At 49.5% G+C, this 26,819-nt stretch overlaps 1 protein-coding gene across 2 annotated transcripts in view; it reads right to left on the minus strand.

Annotated features, from left to right (window-relative positions):
- Nucleotides 1-26,819, minus strand: part of IGF2R (insulin like growth factor 2 receptor) — a 97,657-nt gene that overhangs the window by 47,943 nt on the left and 22,895 nt on the right. For both annotated transcript variants that reach the window (XM_027601487.2, XM_027601486.2), the window contains exons 3-11: nucleotides 21,051-21,172; nucleotides 19,369-19,467; nucleotides 14,669-14,801; nucleotides 12,117-12,246; nucleotides 10,337-10,442; nucleotides 7,555-7,717; nucleotides 7,183-7,354; nucleotides 6,247-6,350; nucleotides 945-1,109 (exon numbers count right to left, since the gene is read on the minus strand). In XM_027601487.2, coding sequence (XP_027457288.2) covers nucleotides 945-1,109; nucleotides 6,247-6,350; nucleotides 7,183-7,354; nucleotides 7,555-7,717; nucleotides 10,337-10,442; nucleotides 12,117-12,246; nucleotides 14,669-14,801; nucleotides 19,369-19,467; nucleotides 21,051-21,172 — 1,194 coding nt within the window. The remainder of the gene's footprint in view (nucleotides 1-944; nucleotides 1,110-6,246; nucleotides 6,351-7,182; nucleotides 7,355-7,554; nucleotides 7,718-10,336; nucleotides 10,443-12,116; nucleotides 12,247-14,668; nucleotides 14,802-19,368; nucleotides 19,468-21,050; nucleotides 21,173-26,819) is intronic.

Raw genomic sequence — 26,819 nt, forward strand, 5'->3', positions numbered from 1 at the left:
AGCCCCCTGTGAAGTTTGAAGGCCTGGGGCAGGGGTCATGCCTGCCAGGTTTGCTGCCATATCCCCAGGACCTGGTCTGGCACCTGCCACATAACCAGTGCTCAACGACACCTGCTGAGCAGATCTCCAGCTCGGCAGGTCTCTACTGTGATGGCAGGCCTCGGGGACAGACCACGTCACGTGGATGTGGCGAGGGACACGGCATCCAAGGGCTCCCAGACCCATTTTCCTTTCGGCCCCACAAGCATCTGAGGTGAGATAGGGAATGCTGACCCCACCTTAGAGATGGGAAAAGAGACAGTGAGACAAAAGGGGAGAGCACAGGGTCAAAAGAGAGACTGACCCCGGCTGCATCAGCCTTCACACTGAGGGTCCAACCCTCAGGGCCCAACAGGCCAGGGCGAGGTGGAAACACGGCCTGCTTGAAGGCTGCTGAACTTTTTACTCTTTTTAACTGAAATGCAAGTGACATGGAACACGGCAGTCATTTTAGGTGGACGACATCCTGATCTGATCTGTGTGCGGGAGAACCCCCATGTTTAATTACCATCCATCACCACACACAGATCCAAGTGTGTGTGTGTGAGAACTTGCAAGATCTACTTTCTTAGCAACAAGAACGTAGATCTAAAATAAAAAACTTCCTAATCACAGAGTACAAGACCGGGGATTTGGCAGTTTCTACTAAACTAGAATAAGATGAGCCCAGGGCATCCCAATGAGAGAAGTCATGCCACGCTCAAACTCAGGTATTTCGCCTCCTAAGTCAGCATCATTCCTAATAATTTGTATGACTGCTTTGCGAAAAGGGGGACAAGGCCAGGATACAATTAGGTGACAGTTGAAGAAAAAAGCAACAGCATTTCCAAATGTTTTCACAGGGGAAGAGGCAAGAGAAGGCTCCTGTGAACAGGCGGATGGAGCCCACGGCGCGCAAGCCCTACCTGAGTGCCGAGCCAGCGCGGACAGGTCGTACCGCTTCTTCCCGTCGGTCACACTGCAGAGGAGATCCTCCTTCTCCTTCACACAAGCGTACTTCGTGTCCCACGTGAAGAAGTAGGTGCAATCTACCTCCCCGCTGAATACAGGAGCTCCTTTCCCATCATTACCTGTGCAATTTGAGAAGGGGGGTGGGGGGTACACTCCATTATATGTAACCAAAACCTAGTCAGCCCATTGGCCACCGATGCCAACTGGGCAGTTAAACTCAAGTCCTAAACCCAAAGCTGAGGCTTTGGGGTCGTCAGAGGGGTCAGAGGTTAGAGAGCCTTCGCTTGTGTTTCAGACAATCATAAACCCCTCAACAGCAGGCCTGCTGTGTCCCTTCCACCTCAGTAAGAAGGTCTCAGTAAGCCATCAGGCTATTTACAACACGTTCACTGGGGGTGACTAACAAGGAACGTGTAAGCCACCAGGCAGGGCTTGCTGCACGCGGGCTGTGGTCAGCCCCGCAACAGGCTCATGAGTATCCTCTGCGTCAGATGACAGGGATTCACCAGAAGGCGGACAGAGACCAGAGCTCTAGCCCCAGAAGCTCCGCTGGCTTTATGATGCAATTTCGGGCAGGGTGAGTTCCCGGAGATTCATCCCTAACCGGAAAAGAAAGAGTGAGAGTGTACAGCCACCCCATCGAACCGTGCGGAGACCCACGTCATCTTCCAAAGCCAGAGGCATGCCTCCCGGCATTCCAGCATCCATGAGCACCAGGCCTTCATCGGTGCGGATGCCTCCAGCACCCTACCATAATCCATGCTCTGCGCACACCTCCAGGGAGTCCTGAAAGCCAGCTCTTCGTGGGCCACTTCCCTGATCCACGTGGCCTGGGATTCGGCAAACTGTGGTCATTTTTCCCTTACTAGAAATACTACCCCTCGGCTTTCCAAGCTGGTGGACGGCTGGCACGGAGCTCTGTTTTCCGCCCCTTGATGGTTTAATAATCCTCCTCTGGACCTCCTACATGATTTGCCTTTCTTGAGGTTTGGTGCCCTGAAGTGCACAATGTTCTAAAGCAAAGGGAAATAATATTTTGTACCAAGGGCAAATGATGTTTTGATTGCAATTTCTCTGAAATCTTTAATATTATAAACATTATAATTATAATACCAGCAAGAGCAGCTAGGGTGTATGGAGCACAACCTGAACCAGGCACTGAGCATCGAAGGGCTACAGGGGGGTGCTCTGCAGAAAACAGGCTCAGGGTTGAAGACCTGATAGATCTTGGCATATTTAATCTCATGGCACAGGTACCGTTTTAGCCCCATTTTTGCAGATTAAGGTGGGGGTTAAATAATTTGCATACGGTCTCATAGCTAGAAGCCGAGGAGTCGGGATTCAGACCCAGACAGTCTGGCCCCAGAGCCAGGCTCATAACCACAACCACAGGCAATACTTCCCTACACTACTGTGGGGGTTTTTTTCTTTCTTTTTTTTTTTTTCTTTTAAACGTATGTACTTTAAGCCATTCTTTTTAAGATGCGGCACTCCCAGCTTCCCTTCTGACAACAAAGAGCCCCCCCCCATTTGGGACCGCTGGGGCCTCCCTCCATGCGTGCTACCCCAACAGCGGACATTATGTACCTCTTCACCCCACCCACAGGACGGAAGGACGAGCCGCTTACTCCTGCTGGACCTGTCGGGTTTGCATTTCACTACCTGGAAAAGATGTGTTTCCCACAAACTTGAAGTATTCGCTGCATTTCTCTTTCACCAGTAAGTTCACAAATCATTAATACTAGGAATGGTTCGAGAATCCATCCCCACTTTGGAGCTGGTTCTGCATCTGAGATTTACTGCTTGAGGGAGCGCTAGTTTTCAATAATCACTGGTGTATTATTTCATTACTCAATGAATTTTAGAAGAATGAAACTCGCTGGCTCAGGGGAAAATGGATCCCTCCAGCAGAACCCGGTCACCCTCTGCCTGCAGCACTGCTCCAAAGCCACCCACTCCCCACACTGGTTTGGTTCTCCTCTAGCTGTGCAGCTACAGTGCACTGCCCAGCCTCCCTGCCTCCGAAGCTGGGCCATGCCACTTAGTTCCAGCCCATTTTTTAAAAAATGCTGTTCCCATTCTGCAGAGTCCTTGCAGGCCAAGTCTACAGACAGCAACACCACGGGATGGGAAGCACGAGAGGAGCACTCAGAGCCGAGCCCCGCCACCAGCACTTCCGACAACCTGCACTGAACTAAAGAAAATAAACCCTTAACGGAGTGAGTCAGTTAAATCTGTGGGTACCTTTGTACCAGCCTATTCCAATATATCACTCGTCCAAAAAGAACGATTTCATGTCCTTATCTGACAAGATCACCAACAGTAAGTGTCCCATTGCAGCAAACTGGATGTTAGCTGCCGAAACGAATGGCTGTGTGTACATGTGCACACTTACAGGCTCAAAGAATAAACACATGCACCTCTGTGTCTTAAAAATGCATAAGCCCTAGATTCGTGAACATATATAATTCTAGAACATCTAACTTAAACTATAAACCACGTTATATTACATAACCAATTAACAGCCATTCACATACAAAAATTACATTATTACATTTATCCAAATAAACAAAATCCACCAAGGGATTTTTCTCTAAGAACTTAAAGTTTGAACAAAATAATAATGAAATAACTTTTACAGTACACAGTCTGCTCCAAAGTTTGAAGGACTGAATCACAGAGCTGGAAGGAATCGTAAATATTTTATGACCCTACTCCAGCATGAGAGCAGGCTCAAAACCTCTCACAAAACATCTAACATCTCCCTGTCTGGTCTTCTTGCCACCATCCTAACTAAAACAGCCTAGGAAGACATTGAGTTTTTGGCATGAGGACATCTCTGTGAATCCTGTTGGGTGTGATAAAGGCCCTGAGGTCACGTGAAGGAACAGACATGGGGTGGAATGTTCTGATCCATCGGTGGTGACGTAGAGTTTTTATGAAGCAAATTTGGCAAAACATTAGTAACTGCTCAATAAAGAGCAGTGGAGCATATAAATTTTCATCGTAATGTTCTACTTGTACGTTTGAAAACCTTTAGTAATAAAGATAAAAGAGGAAAAAATGGCCGTTAGCGCTTTTTTCAAGCGCCGGCATGTTCCAGCACAAGCCTTGAGTGTTGACGCCTCTTCCTAGCAGTCCCAGACTATGTACCCTTCCCCATATCCTCCTCACCTGCTGGGATCTTTTTAGATCATTATTCTATCTTCCCAGCATGCCCAAATGAGATCAGTGCACGCGCAAAGATCTCAGCCAAGTCATTCATAAAAAGTCCAGAACAGAACGCGGCCAAAGCGGGTAATGACAAGGTCGGAGGGAGACTTGAACCACAGGAGTTGGCCAACAGCAAAGCAGCTCGGCCAGCAGGGGAGGGCGGGGGCCCGGGGGCCTGAAGGCCTGGGGACACAGCGTTGAGGAGCAGGGTGCATTTCCCAGGCCTGGGGACATAGCGAAAGGGCTGGGCTTCAGAGACAGTCCCCTAAAAGCCCGAAGAGGTGAGGAGGATGGAAGAAAGATGGGGGGTCTGGGGAGGGCAGCAGGGGGGCATTCAAACCACAAGTGAGAGGCACCCAAACCGGAGTCATTCATCCGCCACCTCAAGTCCTGGGGACTCCACAATGATTTCTACAGAAAATCCAACTCCTCTGCAGGACATACAAATTTCTCACCCTCCATTTGAGGGTCATCTTTAGCCATATGCATTCTGAATCCGAAGCTCTGACCCAGTCACACCTGCCCACACTCAGGCCTTTGCATGAGATTCTCCCTCTGCCACAGAGACTGGTCCCCACAGCCACCCTACTTGCGTGCCTGGCTTACTCCGACTCGGCCCACAGAGCTCACCAAGCAGCACCTCCTCTTTCCCGGACAGCCCTAATCCTCCTCGCTGCCCACACCCCAAACCGCTAACTCGCTGCCTCCCTCCTGACAAGGTCTGGGGTGCAACACTCGCCCACAGCCCTGGTCCAGCCTGCATGACCTGCACTCCGGGCACCGTGCCGTCTCTCCCTCTATACTCCCAGTCTGAGCGCCTGGAAAGCACGCAGCCATTACGGTATCCTTGGGCCCCATGGGGTCTAAGCAGATAGATAAGGACAAAACGTATGTTGAACAAATCCACTTGAACGTGGACGTTATCAAAAGGGCCAGCAAGCAGATTCCAGGGTGAGACTGGAGTGCACACTCCGGGAAGACAGGCAGAGGTGGGGACGGGGGTGCCGCAGGAGTAAAGGGCACTTTGATTTAAAGCCTTCCTATCTGCTCTACTCCAGGATCCTTCCTCGCCTGTTCCCGAGGCAATTTATTAGAGCCTGGTGCCCGTCACAACCTCCCTGGCTCCCTTCAGCGTCATAGGCTCGAGCTTCTAGAACAGGCACGTCGTGTTCAGCTGCCTCTCCCTAAGCCCCTGCTGAATCACAGAGGAACCTGCCTCATGACCGCTGGTCAAAGCTCTGCCATAGAAACACAAAAAACAAACAGAACGAAGAGCCAGAAAGACCCTCAGGGGTGGGGCAGCCTCTCGAGCCTCTGCGGCTGTACAGCCGACTGGAACCCGGCCAGCTCCAAAACGAGAGCTCCGTGCAGAGGCTCAGTCCGCCTGCGCACACCTGGGGTCCCAGCCTGGAGGCCAACGGACGGGATGGTTCTCTGATGATGATGCGATCCCATCACCTCGCTGCAGATGCAGACTGTGCCCGAGAGCTTCAAGATACGGACCGCGACATGGCTTTCTGAAATGCTGGCGCCATTATGACCTCAAGAAAGCTCATCCTAATCTCTCAGAAAAACCAAACGTTCCACTTAAACTTGCCCGGTGACCTCTTGCAATCCCCCACGTCCAGCCTCCACCACGGGGCCACTCGTTTGCATAAAGGGTCATCTTGAGACTAACTTCAGAAAAGAAGAGCTCTTCAGTGACCACCCTTCAAGGGTGGGGAGTAAACCCACCCTGCTGGACCAGCACTCACTTCGGTACGAGCCAGAATTCAAGACAGAAACGCTTTCCCAGCAAGCCCAGTGCTGGGCCCCTTCCCAAAACAAACAGTGAGCAGAGGAAAATGGAAACAGGATGTGTGTGTCGTGGGTAGGGTGGGGTGGAAGGGGTACTCCTGCCCGCTCCAACAGAGCAACCTCGTCTGGCGACCAGAGGGGGCCACATCCAAAGGAGAGGGTCTGCCTGGTCCGTCTGCACGCTGCTGCCGAGAACACACATGCTCCCATCACTGCAAAGGGCAAGGACAGACCACCGGCACTCACCTGCCGTCTTATTGCACTCGAAGTTTATGACGCTCATCCGCTGGAACCCAGAGCTGCATTCATCCCCTCCAGAATAGATCAAGGTGAGGTCTCCATCGGAGTATCTAGATGTTTGCAACACACGGACACGGGTTTGGGAGAACCAAGAAAGAAACCTGAATTGTTATGCGTTTCTACATGAAGCCCTTTGCATACCGTCAACAAATCAGGACTGACATAAAACAGCAAGCTCTCTGCCCAGCTGGAGAAAAATGTCTAAAGGAAATGAGTTCCAAATGTATGGGCTTGTCGTCCCCTTACTTCAAAGTAATAGCTGGCTGGAAGAAAGCACTGAAGGTTTTGCTGTGAGCATGAAAACTCTTCCACTCTTGTTTTGGATTTTGTACAAAATAAATAAGGCCCAAGAAACACACAGTGTATGTAGCAACTACTATAAACACAGTCTTACCTGAGGGATCCTGGACAATACTCATTTGCAGAGAGCTACATTTTCATAACGCTTTTGTGAAGATAACTACACCAAATTAAGGGTCACAGGAATTGTACTGAATGCGTTTTCTTAGTTGTTTCAAACTTTGATGTAATGCTAACGGCATTTCAGATTCTTAAACTGCCAGAGAAAAATCAGAACTCCTCCGAAAAACTCATTTTAAAATACAAAGGCCAAATCAACTCTTAAACTGATTAAATACCTTTCCTACACTGTGGTTCCTTACACACACCAGATGATAAAACGAACAGTTTTCACAGAAACAGTCTTATTGGAAAGCCAGGATCAGTGACAAATGGCAACTCGCCTACGTCAAACGGGAAGGAATGCTGGCTTAACGGACCTGCCTGCACTTTATGGAAAATGGAAGGAGGAAGGAGACAAGGGGAGCCGGTTATGTTTCCCAAGAACAGACACAATGCACTTGAAAATTACTGTTTACACACCGGAGGGTTTGATTCTGGTATTTTCCTGCTACTTTGATTTGAGGGGGTTCAATCTTCTTTACTTGGCAAATGGCGGCTTCTTTACTACAGAATGGTACTTCAACTTCTCCACAGACATTCAAATAAAACATGTATTCCTTTCCATCTGAAGTGTAGTAAGAGGAGGACGAAGCTAAAGAAAGGGGAACAGGTGAGTAGAGGCTCTGTTCCGTCCGCAGGTGCTAGAAGGTGAGGGCATCACTTCGCGCCCCTTCGAGCCCCTTCTAGAGGCACACCCAAGCCCCTTTCAGAAACACCCACCCAGGGGCAGAGGCGAAGTGGGCCCCTCTGCACACGTTCCCCCTTCCTGCTTCATTTCAAAGCACCCCTCACCTTTGTCCTGTCGGAGTGGCTGCAGGTCAACGGTGATGTCGTGCTGTTCGCTGCTCAGAGAGCAGGTTTTACTTTCCAGATAATCTCTGTGGCACGCATACTCAGTGATCCACTCGATTTCGTAGCGGCAGTTGGATTTTGCTGTGAGCTTGGGAATGGTGCCCTATCAGAAACGATTTGAAAGGAGCAAAATTAGTGTTTTTAAATGCAGATTTTCCAGACTTCTGAAAAGTTCAAAGGTACATTGTTGGGTTTTTATGTTCTTCCGTTCCTGTTTCTGAATAACTGCCCCTCACACAGTTCCAGCGCTTGGCATATAACCACCCTGTTTATTTGCAACTGTTCTTGTCTCTTTCAGAGTCACACCTGAGGTCCAGCCTGGACTCGACATCACCTGACAGCCACAACCTCTGCAAGCAGCCATGACTTGTGAAGGCACATGGTCTGTTCCCTCCTTTCTATCGGAGCTGAAAGGAGCTGGCCAGATGAACCCCTAAGCTGAGCGGAAGTCACCGTGTGTGTGTGTCTGGGGAGATGGTCCGTAACCCCTTTCTTCGGGTTGTCAAAGGGGGTCTCGGGCACACCTCACCGGTCCTTGAATCTGCTCCTGCACCTGGGGGAAGCCAGGGCATCACCCGCCACAAACGCGAATTCTGCCAGAGACCTGCTTTTACAAAGGTGAGCTCAGATGCTCGTGCTTGGTGTGAACAGGGAAGGATGCAATCACTGCTGACCGGAGTGCAGTGTCGCCCTTTGAACCCTCTTTGGGAGAAAGGCCTCGCTGTTCTTAGTACCAGGAATAGCCTCGCCGCTTCCAGGAAACACCCCTCGGCAAACGTTTCCTGAGCGCCTGCCACGTGCCAGGCATGGGATGAAGCACCAGGGCTACACACACAGGTCACAACTTAGTAAGACACAAAGCTGCAAGTCCAGTTCTCACTCAAAATCGAGGCTTTAACCACCTGGCTTGGGGAAGCTGGACACCTAGGGCTGGGGTGCCGAGCACCGAGTGAGTGAAGCCGGCACAAAAGGCCCCACAGTGCAAGGTTCACTCATCAGAGAGGAAAAGGCAAGTCCATGGAGACAGAAAGCCACCTAGCAGCTGCCAGGGCTGGGGGTTCCTGGGAGTGACTGTCCTGGGCACAAGGTTTCTTCTGGGGTGATGGAATGTTCTCACATTCGATCGTGCTGGTGGTTGCACAATTTGGTTAATATCTAATAACCATTTCGTTGTACTTGAAACGGGAATATTACAGTATGTAACTTCAATAAGGCTTTTTTAAAAAGATCTATATGACAAAGTGAACACAGACTAAAATTCCAGCTCCTAAGGGCATTCAGTAAGCCTGTGTAAACACTTAAAGAAACCCTCAAGTGTTAAGGTGTCGTATGTCACCCAGTTCTGTCCGGTGAACAGTTAAGCTGGGAATGGAACCTTTTGCTCCACGAAAAACAAACCGGCCTCCTTTCCTAACGCCGCCAAGCGCCCTGTATCCCAGGGAGAAGAAAGGAGGGAAACTCCCGATTCCCCTCACTGTGGTGGAATGAACCACTCCTCCCTAAACGTACAGGGAGGAAAGGGCAACACAAAGATCCCGGCCAGCTTGGAACGCCTGTCTCATGGGGCTTGAAGACTCACCCCACATCTGCAAGTGTCCGCAAATGTTCCCTAACATTCACCTTCAGAGCTCACATCGACCACTCATCAGTCAGGTCTTTGCTAAGCGGCCGCCACGTGGCCCTGCAAGTCCTCGGACATAAAACGGAAAGCTGGCCTGGCCTACACTCTGTCTCCACATCCCCCCCACAAAACAGGCCAGCTGCCAGCAAGAAACCAGACCAAATTCCATGTTTGTTTGTGGGGAGGGGGAGCTCGCTTCCCTCGCCAAAGAATTCAGCTCCTCCTCCTTCATTCTATTATGAGGAGACAGAAATAAATGAGAGGAAAGCCCTGCCCTTCCTCCCCGGGGGTTATCTGCCTTCCATCAGCACCCCGCACCTGCTAGAACACTCGAACAGCAACGGACACGTGCAACACGGCCAGGCATGGGCCCAAGGACAAGCAGACTCTGGCCCTACCCGCAAGGAGTTTAAAAGTGTGCTAGAACTGAGTGAACAGCCAGAGAACAGGGTCAGGCACCCGCTTGCGAGTGTGGGAAGAGGGGCTGAAACGACCCACTGTGAGACCCTCGAGTAAGAACCTTCCTTCTGGCCAGGACTCTCCTACCTGAGTAGCCCCCAAACGCCAGCCACTGGCCTGCAGAAGCTCGGCCAGGGCTGCACACCATCTGTTCCACTCATTTCTTACTATGTTTCTATAAACCAATCAGCTATTTTTACCTTGCCTCATCCTAACAAATACTAGCTAGGAAATCACAGGTTTGAAATTATATATATGGCTTTTCAAGCAGTCACTCAAATCAGCATTACTATATAAATTTTAAAAATCTTTCCATGAATCACTTAAAATCATCTCACACAAACTAGAACAAAATGCCATCCTCCATCAACACACCATCCCGCATCAACACACGCAGGGGCCCCTCCGGGTTGGTGAGAAATAGCAAACGCCAAGCTGCTGTGCCCCGGAGACCCTCACACGTGCAGGAAGAGTCGACCCCAGGAAGCACATCTTCCTGGATATTCCACCGCGGCTGCCGCTTTCTTGCTCCCCTTCTCCTGCCCCCAGACCCACCACCCCGCCCCACCCCTAGATGCGCTCTCCTAGACAGCCCACGCTAACGCCCGCTGCTGGAAAGTCCTCCGAAGACAAGCCACTCACCTCTCTGCGCTCCGACGGGCAGACAAACGTGATCGTCACCGCCGGGCTGTGACCGCCACAGAAGTCTAGCTCCCCGGCCCCTTCTTTCACGTAACTCAGGACAAGCCTGAATAATACACGTTGAGGAAAGAGTGTTACAGAAGTATGAACTACACTCAAATTCATCTGTTGCCCTGAGCATTCGGCTCACTCAGTTGGGGGCCAGGGGTAACAGAATGAACATTAAACTATAAAGGAAGCCATAGTATGAAATACCTTCGATTTCCATTTAAAAAAAAAAAACAAAACAGATTTTAAGTAAACTTCAATGAATGCTATTTTCTTTTTAAAAATAAATAAAATGACCAACATGTAAATTTAAATACTAAGAAAAGCTGCTCAAGTAAGACAAACAAGAAGAAAAACTATAAACGATCGAAGAAAACAAAATAAACACAGCCGAGCAGGCCGAGCATCTCTGTCCACGAGGCTGCACGACTACTTCTCTAAACAATAACTTGTAAGTGGAAGCCAAGATCTTTTTCTCTTCAACCTGAAGACAGCCAAGTGGCCCAGCCGTTGTGACCTCCCACAGCCAGGAAGAGCCCGAGCCGCCCGAGTACGCAGGGGTCTCCCGGCAGGACATGCCTGCTATTCCTGGCGCGCAGGCCATAGAGCTGCCGAAAACACGGGACCTTCCTTTTCTCTGAAGACAAGCTCGAACTCTCACTCAATGCCCACGTTGTGCAGAGTCCCCTCTCCCCTGTGAGGAGTCACCCACCTGTCACTCAGGACAGTGTGATGGGACCAATGGTGTCCCCCTACACTCATATTCCACAGCCCTGATCCCCAGGACCTCAGCATGTGACTGTATTCGAAGACAAGGCTTATACGGAGGTGATGAAGTAAAAATGAGGCCACAGGAGTGCGGGGCGTGTGGGCGTGGAGCTAACCAGATATGACTGGCATCCTTATCAGAAGGAGAGACCAGGACACAGACACACAGAGGGAACAGACCATGTGAGGACACAGGGAGAAGGTGGCTGTCTACAAGGCAAGGAGAGAGGCCTCAGAAGGAACCAGCCCTCCCGACACGTTGGACTCCCAGCCTCCAGAATGGAGAGGAAATAAATTTCTGTTGCTGAAGCCAGCCTATGGCACTTTGTTATGGCAGCCCTGGCAAACTAATACAGACACACATATAAAACCTCCCAAACATTTTTAAATTTAGGTTATGCTCCAGAGTCTTCTGTGGACAGAAGCACCTGCCCCGATACACCACCAGTTCTGTGCTAGAACAAGCCACAGCAAGGCATCTACCAAAAGCCTCTGGAATCTACGACGTGATCTAAGACATGCTGGCGTGGGACACACTGGACAAAAACATCTCTCTGCTAATTCAAGGTATGAAGGAAGGCAGTAAGCATGTACCAAGAACACAGCATATTGTAAGAAACAAACCTCCCCACACCGGGAACGAGGGTGCTCACCACACCCCAGGCAGGAAGCAAACTGCCCCTCCACGATGGTGTTCTCAAAGGACAGAGAACGAGGAACACAAAAGCAACTTCATGAGTAACACAGAAACTATCAGAACACGCCTTAAGGCAGGGATTATTTCATGAACCGAACACCTGTATGGTTATGGGATGGATCAGGATATTCATCTTTAATGGCTGTAACGACCAGTAATTAGACAATCAACAAGCAAAGCAGCCTATGTGACTGGCAGCAACCACGGGTGACTTCACAAGCATCTGTAGGGACTTGCTGAGGTTTACACACCCCAACGCAGACCCACCTGTCCTTGCTCACGAGCTTCAGTCCCTCCTTGGGCTGGCCGACGTCGAAGGCCTGGCCCCCTCTCACCAGGCAGGCAGCTGTGCCGGGGGGACAGCCACGCAACTGCGGACTGGAGTCCCGTAGCGAGTCTGTAAGACATCCATCAGACTGTACCTCAGGACAGGTAATCACAGGTAATCACACTCAACCTTACGCACAGGAGTCCCCTGACAACAATCATCCAAGGTCTGAAAGTCCTCAAAGCAACCCAAAGTAGTAGAAGTCTGGAAACAACAAACGAGGTAGGATCCAACCCCATTCTGAGAGACCGCGGGCACACCAGGGGCCTCTCCAGATGCATGACGTGCGTGCATCCTGCCCCCCGGGGCTGCTGGGAAGCAGAGGCAAGACTGCAAGGCACTCACTCTGCACCTGGTAGGGAAGAGGCGACGAGAAACAGGGACTATCACATAATTTGTACTCAAGGAACGTACGCACCTCCCTTTTCTAAAGATACACGAACTTGAGCATTATCCCCTTCTCCAAGCTATAAACAAACTAGAAAACGCAGGTGATCCGTGGATTGGTGGGAAGATGTGGAGATTCATGGAAAGAACCTACATACAGCTCTGGGTCGAGACCTTAAAACCACCAGTTGCTGTCTCTAACTTTGCTCTAATGACACAACTATCTAACTGTGATTTGGGGGAGGATTCGAGAACATCCAGATGTGCCCAGAACAACGCGCAGACACCAGACCACCCGCCGCTCCGCTTGTACGCGGCAGTAGCCTTACTCACTTCCCAGGCCCATCACTGGTGCTGTACCGAACTCCAGCTCCATCCACAGCTGTGACTCAGAGCCTCACACATGACAGGGGCTCAAAGAGTATGAGCCCCGCAAAGGAGTCGCTATGGCCCAGCCTGGTCTTTGAAGCCCTCTCAACCAGAGGGGGTCTTTCACTAAAGCCCTATCTTCTCCAGTATGACAGGAGGTGGACCTTTAGGGGGTCAAGGCCATCCCGCAAAACTGCACCAGGGGGTGGCTGGAGTCCACACCGTGTCCCTGCTGTGCACGGCTCAGCAGATCCCTTGGTTTGCTGAAGGCTTACAGAGTCATGCGCTCTGAGTGTGCAGAGAGGACACACAGCCGCAAGCCCACAACTGCTCCTGAGGTTCTCAGGGTCACTATCAAGGTTTGTGGCCCGAGGCAACTTCCTGGGGATGGAGAATATCTGGACAGAAACTGGTAAGTCCATTTTTTTTTAACTTTGAATTATAAATTTACAAAATTACTGTGAGTCAAAGTCACTGAAGTTCAACCCAAACTGCCAATAATCAGAAAGAAAAAAACTTTTGTAAGAAAATCTCCACTGAATTCAGATAATCCTCAAAATGATAAAAGACCAGGAATCTTAATGTTTTCTAAACTAAAATGAATTCAATAATCTGCAAGACTCTTCAGCTTTATAATCAAATTTGAGCTATGGGCCCATTTAAGACACAGGCTTTGTCTGTCTGCCTTTTTCCAAAACAACGTTAAAAGCCGTCCGTGGAGAACAAAGGAATGATGTAAAGAGCCTGACACACAAAAAAATCTAAAACTATCACTGGTCACTTTTAGTGAAGCACGTATGTGGTATATTCACGTTTTAAAACTGTTTAGAAATAATCAAACTGGTACATAATGTATTTGTACAATTCACCGTAAACTCATACACTTATCACCCAGCCACACCCTCCTGTACTGAGTTTATTCCTAATATTTTTTCCAAACTTTTCTAAGGCCAAAGTCCCATGTACAATGTGAGAAACAAGAACATAAAGAAAACACTAAAAATGATCTTTTCATTTGCTAATTTACTTGTGACACACTTGCTGCTGGTGTAGCAGAAAAACAAGTCTTGGTCTACAGGACTAACAACTCCCTGAAAAACATATAAAGCTAGGTTCTAGAAAGTGCTGACAAAACAAAGGCTTAGTAAAACTTCTTAACGCCCTATTTAGATAAAGACCATTTACAGCCTTCAGCTTATTTAGCAAAGACACCCAAGCTTCTCACACCACTTCTGGCACCTAAGGAGGAAGCGAGGCAAGAAGTTGGCTTAGGACAAAATATGCATCACAACCCAATTCCCAAGATCACTGGACCATCCTTCCCTCCCTGTCGCCTGGCCTGCAACTCAAAGCCCATTGATGGCTCGAGGCCGTCCTCCCCACAGCCCCTCCCCGGAAGGCTGACTCATCCTGCTGCAGCTGGTTCGGGGTGCCCAGCACACCCACCCCGTTCATTCTCCCACCATCTCGCTAGAAGTCAGATACCCGAGAATCCTGGAATCAAAATGTCTGGCAGAGAGGACTCACTGAGATGGACCAACAGTCTGGATAAAATCGGTGATGGAACCAGAACTGACTGGGGGCCCAGGGGTGGGCTTATGCACAGAGAACATCTTTCTGCCTCCTTAGAGGGCCGACTCAGTGACATGGATATCCAACTAGGAATAAACGGTGGAAGGGCAAGGACAGAGAAGCCTTCTAAGAAATCCTTCACCACCACCAGCCCCAAACCTACCTATGTCTCTACAAATGTTGATGAACAGGGAAGTGTCCGGGTCAGAGTCATCCACCAAGTAAGCCCCACTAATCTTGATCAGTGGATTTAAGTCATGCTTCCTGAGCTCTCCATCAAATGCATAGCACGGCACCTGGCAGAGAGGAAGAGAAAAAGTGAGTCTTGGACCCCCACTTTCTTGGGGTACCGGCTCAGCAGAGCCTCTGACCAATGTCACAGAACACCAGTCTCCACTGCTTAGGGTCTACCAGGCCGTGGGGTCCCCCGGAGACAACAGAAACAAAGCAAAGGTCAACAAGTGCCTCAGCTGCTCTGCACTGAGCACCATGTCTTTCCCTCCCGACTGCCCCATCTCCATCAGCATGCTACAGTATCCGCCAGCTTACAGATGACCTCCCTCACCCCTGCACTGCCCTCGGCCCCCATCCTGGAGCTCTGCAATTTATGGTGAAATTACCTGATTGGTCCATCCTCGTCTGCTCCCCTTCCTCCCCTTCCACCCTTCCTGAACATGGGCACAGGAGGTTGCTGTCCCCACCACACCAAAACCACCCCCACCCAGTCACCATCAACCACCTGCTGCAGATGTGATGTGCATTCTCGGCCTTCCCCCGGCCTCACCCACAGTGGCATTCAAGTGCCACTGGCCCTTCCCTACTGCCCAACCCCATTCTTTCCTTTGCTGTCTGGCCCCCCAGAGGCTCTGGGTTTCCCTCCACCTGCTAGCTGCTCCTTCTCAGCCTCCTGGGAACATTCTTCATCTCCCTTCCAACCCTTAATGCAGAGGTGCTCCACACCTGACTTCTCTGGTCACTTCCCTGTCTACACTCATCCCCTTGGTCACTCCTGCCCAGCTCCAGACTTCCGAGCCAACCACAGTAGATCTTGTTTATCAGCAGACTATGGAGACAGAATGCTCGGCTCCAAACTCTGGTTGCTGACAGTAGGACTGTGAGCCAATCTGACCTCTGTGCCTCCGTTTCCCCACGTGTCCAATGGAAATAATGACAGTCATTAGCTCAGAGGGTTGCTGTAAGGACCGAATGAATTTCTGTAGGTAAAGTTCTTGGGACAGTTCCTGTCAAGTCCATGTAAGTGTTACTTGTTACTGTTATTTCCCATTATCACTTAGATACCCAAAAGCATCTCAAATTTAACATTTAAAAATGAGCACTGGGTGTTTGTTATATGCCACTGAGGAATCACTAAATTCTACCCCTGAAACTAGTAATACACTCCACGTTAACTAAATAAAAAATAAAAAATTCTACCCCCAAAACTAATGATATACTATATGTTAACTAAATTGAATAAAAAACAAAAAATTTAAACAATAAAATATAAAGTAAAAAAAAAAGAATAATAAAAACGAATGGGCCTTTGATTTCTCCCCGCAAACCTGCTCTTACTCCAGTACTCTCCATCTCAGCATTCAACCAGCTGCTCAAGCTAAAACCTTAAAATCATCCTAGATCCTCACATTCTACATCCAAAACCATCAGCAGGTCCTGTCAGTTCTGCCTTCAAACTGAATCCCTGATCAAGAGACGGTCCCTGACCTACAGTGGTTCGCTTATGATTTTTCCACTTTACGATGGTGCAAAAGCGATATGTGTTCAGTCTCTTAGACTGAGGCTATTCACAGGCAGATAGATCTCTATGACAAAAGCTAACTGCTTACTGTTTAGCTAACAAATTTTTCTTAGAAAGATGCTACCAAACCTGCAGGAATGCTCTGACCTACTAACCCTTTTCCCCAGTCTGGTTCTCAGAGATTTCACAGAGATCTAATGGATCGAGTCAACCGGCACCTCCTCGAAACCTCAGGGTACACGTGAACTCCTTTCAACCAGACCCTTAAGGCAAACTCTCCCCACGCCCACAGTGGATCAGTGGTCCCACTGATGACTGGGGGGGTTGGGGGGGCAGGCACACAAAGCCAGCAAGGTCAGAAGGCCAGACACCAGGCCTCACACTGCACCCTCCAGAAAAGCAACCAAAATCAAAGGGATTCCTACAGACTGTAATGAGGCTCCAGTGAAAAGTGACCACGGCGTCCATCATCCTGCAAATGGAAAGCCTGTCATCCTCCAGCAGGGTAATGCAGAAACAGTAACTCAAGCAGGGAGCTACCAGGCCGGCGGTGGGAATGGGACACAAGGAGCGACTCCCCAGCTACGAAATGAAGGCCTCTGAGAGAAGGGAGCAGGCTGGCAGCCGGCGGGAAGGAAAGCGGGGCCATGTCTGAAAGAGCTCGTAGTTCTCAGCTAGCTCAGTTTCACCAACGGCTTGAGAGATTCCAGTAAGCAAGGTCTGCGGACTCCCGGCTCGAGGCAGTTTTAGCCACTTCTGGCCGGCTCTCTACTCCAGGAAGGAATAGAAGACACGCCTAACGCAGCACCCCACAGAATTGGAGCGTGCATCGGAAAAACAGTCAAGGCTCCTGGGGAAAGTCCTCCCCACTTCCTGCTCCACGGAGCAAAGCAATGGAGACATTCATAAGAGAAGGAATGTAGCCTCGGGGGAAGGAGGTCGTTGGCCAGCCTCACACACCACACAGTGAATCAACTTGTTAGCGCCGGACGTATATGAACTGCATTTATGTAACTCTGGTAAGAACACGAGCACGCCAGTCCTGAATTCTCTGTGTTCCCAGGAGTGCTATGGTAAGAGGATGTACGTCCAAAACATTTTAAAGAAATTATTACCTTAAAACAACCTCCACCAGAATCCACTCAACAAGCATTATACCGGCAAGTCTGTAAGGGCAGTGTCTGAACTACTGTGAGCTTCGCCCCCTAATTATTCTAAATCGGACAAAGCAACTGACAACTGAAATGAGGTACAGAAATCCAGACTCCAGTGACACTAAACCAAATCTGGATTGTTTTTTTTTTTTTTTTAACATAAAACACTCACTCCCGTTTTTGAAGTGATAGGATTGCCTGTAAGGTGGAAAGGTGGAATCAAACCTTACTGAAGACAGGGAAGAGGAAGCCCGCTCCCATCAGGGTTTGCTACAGGGCCGCCGTCGCTTCGGCGACCACCGTGCTCCTCCACTCTTCTGGTCTCGAGTCACCTGTACCTGAGGCACAACGGATCCAGGCCGTGAACGAGGACCTGCCCTCCATCCCCTTCGTCTAGGGGTTCTCTAAAAGCAAGAACCCTTCCAAATTTAATGAAATTCCTACTTCTTGGCCCACGACAGGCCCTCCATAAATGAAAACTGAATGAATAAAGCCCCGGCTGCCAAACAGACTTAAAGAAAGGCTCGCTGAGGACAAAGTGCACATTTCTCATCCATCTTTAGATCAGCTTCTAAGAGAAATTAAATGTCACTGTTTTGAGAAAAAACATGGACTATACACTTCTCCCCTCAAACATCAAAAACTGATTTAGAGCAAGGGGCCCCCTCACTTTCCTATAAAGGGCAAACAAAGTAAATAGTTCAGGCTCTGTGAGTCACACAGGTCTGTCTTGTTCTTCTTTGCTTTTTTCACAATCCTGTACAAATGTAAAAACTGTTCTTCGTTCTGGGGCTGTACAAACATGGCCCGGGCCAGGCTTTGGCCCAGGGGCTATAGTCTGTGACTTCTGACCTCCAACACAAAGAAAATAAAAAACAAGTAGCTACTTATGTATTTATTTTGCAAAGCAATTTTTCCCCAGGTAGTGGGAGACATAACAGTCAGTTCAGAAAAGCAAGGCAAGAAGACACTCGTCAAAACAGGAAAAATGGGTATCACTGTTGAGCTGGAGAACCAGAGCCCAGGAGGACTTCTGTGGGGCCCAGACAGCTCTGAGGTCCCACAGGGGAGGAGGAGGCACATCCCTCTGTGGTTCTCAGATGCTTTTCCTGCCACAAACCATGTGCTGGCACACAGGTTAACCGAAGCATTAAAATTCAAGGTTCCAATTTGACACCCGTGACCTCAAGGTCAGTGTCACTGTATTAGGCCTTGACTCTTTCCACACTTGAAATTTTTTTCTCATGGAGTGTCCCTTATGCTCTTTTCCAGGAGGCAACATTTTGCCTCTTTCACTTCTATTACCAGACTGTCTTTTCTTTTAAAGACTACCATATTTGAAAAACCACTGATCATTCATTATTTATAGCTTCATTTGGCTTTATTTTTTACAAACAAACTCCTCTCTTTTTGCCCTTCTTGAATGACACTGGGGGCCATCAGTGAAAATAACCGATTACTCCCATTTTCAGTTCCTAGAGCCTAAGAGAGTCTTTGAACTCAACGCTTCAGAACATAAAACTTAATGGAGAGACGTGAAAATAATCAACCTGTGAAGCCTGTCGCCTAGAGAAGCATGGAAAACCACTTTCAGACCTGGGCGGGGCAGGGGGGGGGGCGGTTAGGAGGGAGAGTGAATAATCCAAACATAAGCTCACCCATGTCAGTCACGGAGTTGCACAGTACTAGAAACCAAGAATGAACTAACTACCTAACTGAGTAGATGGGGAGCCAGTCTACTTCTAATCACATCCTGGGATATTTTAAATGCCCTGTTCTAAAAATAAAAACCACCCAGCATTATTTTAACAATTAAATTACAAGGCATCTCTGCTCAAATGGCATTTGAAAACTAAAAAAGGTTTTTACCCCAAAAGGCTTGTGCCAGTATTTCAAATCTTAAAGGTCCCAGAATGTCCTCTGTAAGCACATGACCTTGGATCCCCTTTTTACCTCTTTATTGGCTTTAAACATGTCTTTCTTGCAGGCGGCACTAGTCCTCCACTCGAAGTAATGCACACAGCCTGTCGCAGTTACAAATTCAGGAGTTCCCTATTTTTAAAAAAAAGTAAAAATAAGTTACCATACTGCATATCGTATGGGGTATCCCCCCCCCTTAAAGTTAGAAACAGTAAAGGCTAATGAAAATTTTAAAAGCAGCGAGAAGGAGAAAGAGGGAGGACACAACTGTTTTAGTTAATCAAGGTCGTCGAGAAGTTCCCAAACCCAGAAATTATGAGACAAAAGCTTCGTGAAATCACGTTGGAATTTTGGTATAACTGGTCCAAAACTGTTCTACTGCACCAACTATGCAAGCACAGTAAACTCATGGGAGGCAATCCTTAGAGCCCTTCCACTCTCAAACTCCAAATGTTCTCTTAACCAAATGCCAACAAAATCAAAGCCAGAAAATGTGACCTCATACTTCCTGTAAGCTGAGGACGGAGGCCCATCTGGACCCAACCGAGTTCACACAGCAGCCTCGCTTTTTAGACACCCCCACACTCAAGGACAGCAGCCCCTCCACACAGACTGCAACCAGCCAGGGTCGACTCCAAAATGGTCAACCACAGCGCTGCTGGGTGATACGTGACACCGAATTTACCTCTACACTCCCATGTGCAAATCTAGGGAGTTCTTTGCAATTCTGGTTCTCATATGATGAACACAGAATTCTCGAAGGAAATCAGTTAAAATTAAAGCAGAGGCTAGCTTATTCTGTAACACAGACCTCCATATTTCATGCCACTGCAAACAGATCTTTTTCTAAGGTTTCAACATAGACAAGAGTGCATCTGACAGGCTGGTCCAAAATTAACAATGTTAAGTTCTATTTTTAAAGTTCTTCAGAGGAGACATTATGGGCCTGAAGATGCAACAGTCATAGCACCAAATTCTAAAATGATACTTTAAAGCAATCTGGTAGCCCACATGAGTTCGCTCAACCTTATTTTTCTAAACACTTGGGTTCTTACTCTGATTAGAGAACGTTTGTAAGATCTGTATATAAATTGCTTCTCCTAAAAGCTAGCAATTATTTACTGAAAGTCCCTTTCTATATAACAGAGATTAAAACCAACAACTCACATGTAATATGCAAGAGTAAGAACAAACATCATGCTTTAAATAATGACGTCCCCTTGCAATATTATTAACACTCAAAAATGTATGATTAATAGCCATTACCTATTCGCCAAGACTTCTCCTAGACAGATGCTGGTCTCTCCAATTTAATGTAAGTGAAGAAACAAAAACAGTTTTTTAAAAAATAAATGAATTGCCCTAAAAACTACCAAGATAAAATGCTAGAAAAAGAAGTTTTAGAAAGAAAAAAATTTATGCCTACAATGTAAACACTCAACAGTGTTTTGAGTTTAAACATACTAATCACCTTGAATTGTAGTTTTATACAGGATGTAGGTCAAGTTTCACTTAAAAGTTGTAACTACGGGCTAGGGTTTGTTTACATATTGGCTCTTAATGGTGATGGTGTTTTGGTTGTTGGTTTGATGGTTCCGTTTGTGTTTCTAATTTTGCTCACTTATTCTTCCCGGAAAAACACTATAGCAAGAATGCCTAACGGGCAAACATTTTTTAAAAAAGGAACATTACAAAGTGACTCTGTGTGGACTCACCAAGGTCTTCCCACATAAGAAGGTAATGCTACTCTGGATTTTGTGATTTGGGCTTTGCTTACAGCTCTCTGTTGTGCTGAATTCCAGAAGAGATCTGGTTGCAGTTTTTGAAGAAGAATCACCTATTTGGAAAGGAAAGAGCATGAACAAACCATAAAACATGCATAACCATAAAGCCATTTCCAAGCATAAGCAAGTTAAAAGTCATACTATAATTCATCTGAAGGCTCATAAACTTACAAACTGTCCCTTCCCCAGAATTCTCCATCCGAGGAAAGGCATCTCCATCCACCCAGCTGCTGTTCAAGCCCCAAACACAATACATTTGAATTTTATCTTTCTCTCGTCTAGCACATTCAAGAAATCAGAAAGATCTAATGGTTCTACCTCCATCTCAAATCCATCCACATCTCACCACCTCTACTAGTGCTGCTAAGACCACTATCATCTCTCACCTACACTCTGGCAATAGCGTAGGATCGGTCCCCTTGCCTCCACTCGCGTCCCTCACCATCCCCCTTTCCCCATCTACCTCAACCAATGGGATCTTCGAAAACATAAATCAGAACATATAACTCAACTGCTCAAGTCCTTCAATAATTTCCCATCACACATGCTATAAAATCAAAATTCTTTAGAATGGCCCACAAGTGGGGTGATTACATCTCAGTTTGCCTGGTATGTCACTGTAATAATCCAGAATAAAATGTCTACACCATACCAATACGGTGATAAGTTGGTATAGGAACAGATAAACTGACAAGCAGATTAGAACAGAGAGCACAGAGAGATATGTATGAATCAAACCTTGATATATGACAGAATAATAGCTCGATGGGCAAAGAAGAGACTATTCAATAAAGGGAACGAAAAACAAAATGACAATCCACATAGGAAAAAAGATAAAAATTGGATAGATGTTCAACACCACTGGTAATCAAGGAATTGCATACTGAAACCACACGGCATACCAAATACAACCATTCCACTGTATATGAAAATCAACTCTAAAATAATTAAAGACATAAACATCAAACTTTTGAACTCTTAGTAGAAAATAGTTATCGTTTAGATCTTAATATAAAAAAAACTTAAGACTCAAAAGCATTAACTCCAAAATATTAATATATTTGACTTCTTACATTTAAAAGTTTACATTCATAAATAGCTTAAAAAAAAAAACTAGTTATAAACTGGGAGATATACAGACCTGGCAAAGAACGAATCAAGAATATATATACTCACACACAACAAAAGAATAAAAAACTTTTTTTTATAATCCTAGAAAGTGAAACAAAATGAGCTCTACCTGAAAGAACACACAAAAAAAAAAGAGATAAGGGAAAACCCACACCTAGTCATGTCTCGGTGAATTTTAATATTAAAGGTAAAGAGAAAACTCTAAGGCTTCTAGAGACATAGAATGGGTCACATGCAATAGATAACCCAATATAAAATGGATAAGATCAATCAAAGGGAAGAAAAATATGTCAGTAAATATATGAAAAGACAGATGTCCAACACCACTGGTAATCAAGGAATTGCATACTGAAACCACATGGCATACCAATTACAACCATTCCACTGACAAAAGTTAAATACCAAGTGTTGGAGAAGAAATGGTCTAGCTCTCCTTTATTGCTTCAGCATGGTATTAGGTCCTAAAATTGAACATTCATGTACCCCATGAGCTACGTATTCAACTCTTAGGTGTCTACACAAAAGAAACCCATGCACGTGAAACACATGAAACATAAGCAAAACCCGGAAACAACCCGAATGCCCATCAGTAGAACAGTGAATAACTTACCTTTGGGAGAGCCACACATTATATGAGTTCCTTGGAAAAAACCACAGTGAAACATAACAAGATGGCCGATCTTGAGCAACATAACATTGTTACCACTTTAAGTCCCAGAAAATTACACATAGCATGATACACACTTTCCATAAAGATAAAAATACCACACACATGCAGAGACTTTTGAGAAAGACAGAGACAAAGAAAGGGAAGAAAATTTTAAATACACGCTAATTATTACTCCCACTGAAGGGAGACAAGAAGATGGAGAAAACACACAGACAGTAGTTATTCTCAGGTTACTAGATTTTGTTAGGGATGGGGCTCATCACATTATCCAAAACAGCCAATTAAAGAACAAAAAAGGGGCGCCTGAGTGGCTCAGTTGGTTAAGCGTCTGCCTTGGCTCAGGTCATGATCCTGGAGTCACAGGAATCGAGTCCCGCCTCGGGACCCCTGCTCAGTGGGGAGTCTGCTTCTCCCTCTGACCCTCCCCCCCCCATGCTCTCTCTCACTCTCCCATTCTCTCAAATAATCTTGAAAGAAAGAAAAAAACAAAGAAAGAAAGAAAGAGAAAGAAAGAAAGAAAGAAAGGAAGAAAGAAAGAAAGAACAGAAAAAGGTTAGTCTACAGATTAGTTATGACTGTGTATCATGAACTCAGGATTGTAACTGGTCCAATTCGATATAAACACCTGAGATCTTCTTTTAAAAAAGAAATAAAAGAGGAAGAGGAGTAGCGTAAAAATTAAGATTCCAGTGGAGAGGGGATAATGGGTTTCAGAGCTGCCCCCACAGCACGAGGCTCACAGTCCATTGGTTCTTTCTCCTGACTTCCCGCCTGCCTTCGTGCAAAGGTCTGCCTGAATCGCTTTCCCTAAAACTCCTGAGATCTGTCCGAAAATCTTTTTTCTCGCCCGAGAGCACAGAATCCGGGCAGTCTCCGGCACCGAGGACAGCGCCCCGTGGACAGCGCCTGTAGCCCCGCCCATGGTAGGCGTGTCTAGCGCCGGGAGACGGGGCGGGGCTTCAACGCGCCCCTGCAGCGCGGCGCTCCAGGAGACACGGAGGGCGGGCGAGGACGGCAGGAAGCGGCACGCGCTGCGGCCAGAAGGGGGCGCTCACAGGCCGCAGCCCCCCCACCTTCAAGACCCTCCCCCACGCCTCCTGTCCCCCAACACAGCGGCCCCTTCCGGCCCTGTGCCCAGAGCTCCCGGGGGCTCCTCATAACAGCTGGGCCCGCCTTGAAAAGGAAACGCGGAGGGCCCTGGCCTCGGGCTGGGAGGGATCCAGCCAACCTTTTGCCGCCGCGGCACGGGGCACCGGCATTCCTAAGCGCCAGGCCCCCATCAGCATCGCACCCGCCTGTCCACCTCGCCTTCTTCCTCTGCCCGCTCCGCCCGGTGGCCGGGACCGGCTGCCAACCGGGGCACTCGGGGAGAGGCCGCAGCGAACCGCGGCAGACAACCGCGGCAACCAGCCAGCCTGGCCGTCCTCCCCGGACGAGAGCCGGGTGAGGACTGCGGGGCCGCGGCCAGCACGCCAGGCCCACGGCCAGCTCCCGAGGACGGCGCCAAATGGGCTGGGCCGCGCTCGCCGGGCCCGCCAGACCGCGCCGGGTCCTCCAGACCGCGCGCCGGGCCCGCCAGACCACGCTCTCCAGGCCGGGTCCGCCAGACCAGACCGCACTGGCGGGGCCCCACCAGACCAGACCGCGCAGGGTCCTCCAGGCCGCGCTCTCCAGGCCGGGTCCTCCAGACCAGGCTGCGCGCGCCAGGCCCGCCAGACCGCGGTCTCCAGGCCGGGCCCGCCAGACCAGGCCGCGCCGGGTCCTCCAGACCGCGCTCTCCAGGCCGGGTCCGCCAGACCGCGCTGGGTCCGCCAGACCGCGCGCTGGGCCCGCCAGACCGCGCGCTGGGTCCTCCAGACCGCGCGCTGGGCCCGCCGGACCGCGCCAGGCCCGCCAGACCGCGCGCGCCAGGTCCTCCAGACCGCGCTCTCCAAGCCGGGTCCGCCAGACCAGGCCGCGCTCGCTGGGCCCGCCAGACCAGGCCGCGCTCGCCGGGCCCGCCAGATCGCGCCGGGTCCTCCGGACCGCGCCGGGCCGCGCGCGCCAGGTCCTCCAGACCACGGTCTCCAGGCCGGGTCCTCCAAACCAGGCCACGCGCGCCAGGCCCACCAGACGGCGCTCTCCAGGCCGGGTCCGCCAGACCAGGCCGCGCTCTCCAGGCCAGGCCTCGCCGGGTCCTACAGACCCTGCGTACCAGGCCCGCCAGGCCACGCTCACCAGGGCCCGCCAGACCGCGCCGGGTCCTCCAGACCGCGCTCTCCAGGCCAGGTCCGCCAGACCAGGCCGAGCTCGCCCGGGCCCACCAGACCAGACCGCGCTGGCGAGGCCCCACCAGACTAGACCGAGCCGGGTCCTCCAGGCCGCGCTCTCCAGGCCGGGTCCTCCAGACCAGGCTGCGCGCGCCAGGCCCGCCAGACCGCGGTCTCCAGGCCGGGCCCGCCAGACCAGGCCGCGCTCGCCTGGGCCCGCCAGACCAAACCGCGCTTGCCGGGCCCGCCAGGCCGTGGCGAGTCTGCCAGACCTCGGTCTCCAGGCCAGGTCCGTCAGACCGCGCCGGGTCCGCCAGACCACGCGCTGGGCCCGCCAGACAGCGCTCTCCAGGCCGGGCCCTCCAGGCCGCGCTCGCCCGGGCCCGCCAGACCAGGCCGCACTCACCCGGACCCGCCAGACCAGGCCACGTTCTACAGGCCAGGCCGCGCCCGGTCCTCCCGACCCTGCGCGCCAGGGGGCCCGCCAGGCCACGCTCGCCCGTACCCGCCAGACCAGGCCACGCTCTACAGGCCAGGCCGCGCCGGGTCCTGCAGACCCTGCGCGCCAGGCCCGCCAGGCCGCGCTCGCCCGTACCCGCCAGACCAGGCCACGCTCTACAGGCCAGGCCGCGCCGGGTCCTGCAGACCCTGCGCGCCAGGCCGCGCTCACCCGAGCCCGCCAGACCAGGCCGCGCTCCAGGCCTACCAGGCCTCGCCTGCAACCCTCGGCGTCCCCGGCCGAGCCCAGCCGAGCTCGCAACTCGGCCTCGCTGAGGCTCCAAGCCCTGGTGATCCCGACTTCACAGGCGGCCTCAGGGCCCACCGCGCGGCCACCGGGCCTCCCCAACACATCGCTCAGAGCCTGTCAGACAGGCAGACAACCCTCCCCGTGCTAGTGACCACTGTGCTCCGGCAAGGCTTCCCTCGTTACCCACTTTCCTTTCCCCTCTTTATTGTGTCGTGTCCTTCAACGTGTACTATTCACATGTTCTCTCACCAAGTGAAGAATCCTCTCTACCCAATTTTCCGCCCAGCTGCTGCCTCATTTTTCTGCTCCTCTTTATATGAACACTCTTTAAGAGAGATTTCTATTCTTGCTACCACCAATTACCCTCCCCGCTCAGATACTCCCCCTTGTCCCCTGCACTGGTTGTTCCCTGAGCCACCTGACTCACTCCTTCAGCTCCAAGTCTTTGCTTAAATGTCACTTTCTCAGCGATACTTGCCCCCATTTAATATTCTTGAACACACACTCCTGAGACCGCCAGCACCCGACTCTCCTTCCTTTTTTTTACAGCACTCATCACGTTCTAGCGCACTACCTGGCCACCGTTTGTGTTTGTCTATCCCCCACTCCACTATTAGTATGTAAGCTCCACAAGAAAAGGGATTTTTGTCTGTTTTAGTGACTGATTCATTCACGTATTTGTTATAAATAAATAAATGAATACTAAGTGTTGGCTGTTTCAAAATATAATTTATATATATATATATATCTTTTAAGATGTGACTTAAGTAAATCAGAATAAAATATACTACAATTTACTGAACCATCCCCATTCAGTTAGGTTGTGCCAGCATATTTGCCACAGTTACCATTGCTACCAAAAAAATACATCTTGTACCAAAATCTAGGGACAGTGCTAATTC

Source organism: Zalophus californianus, chromosome 7 (assembly GCF_009762305.2).
Source record: "Zalophus californianus isolate mZalCal1 chromosome 7, mZalCal1.pri.v2, whole genome shotgun sequence".
In the NCBI taxonomy this organism is placed as follows: Eukaryota; Metazoa; Chordata; class Mammalia; order Carnivora; family Otariidae; genus Zalophus; species Zalophus californianus.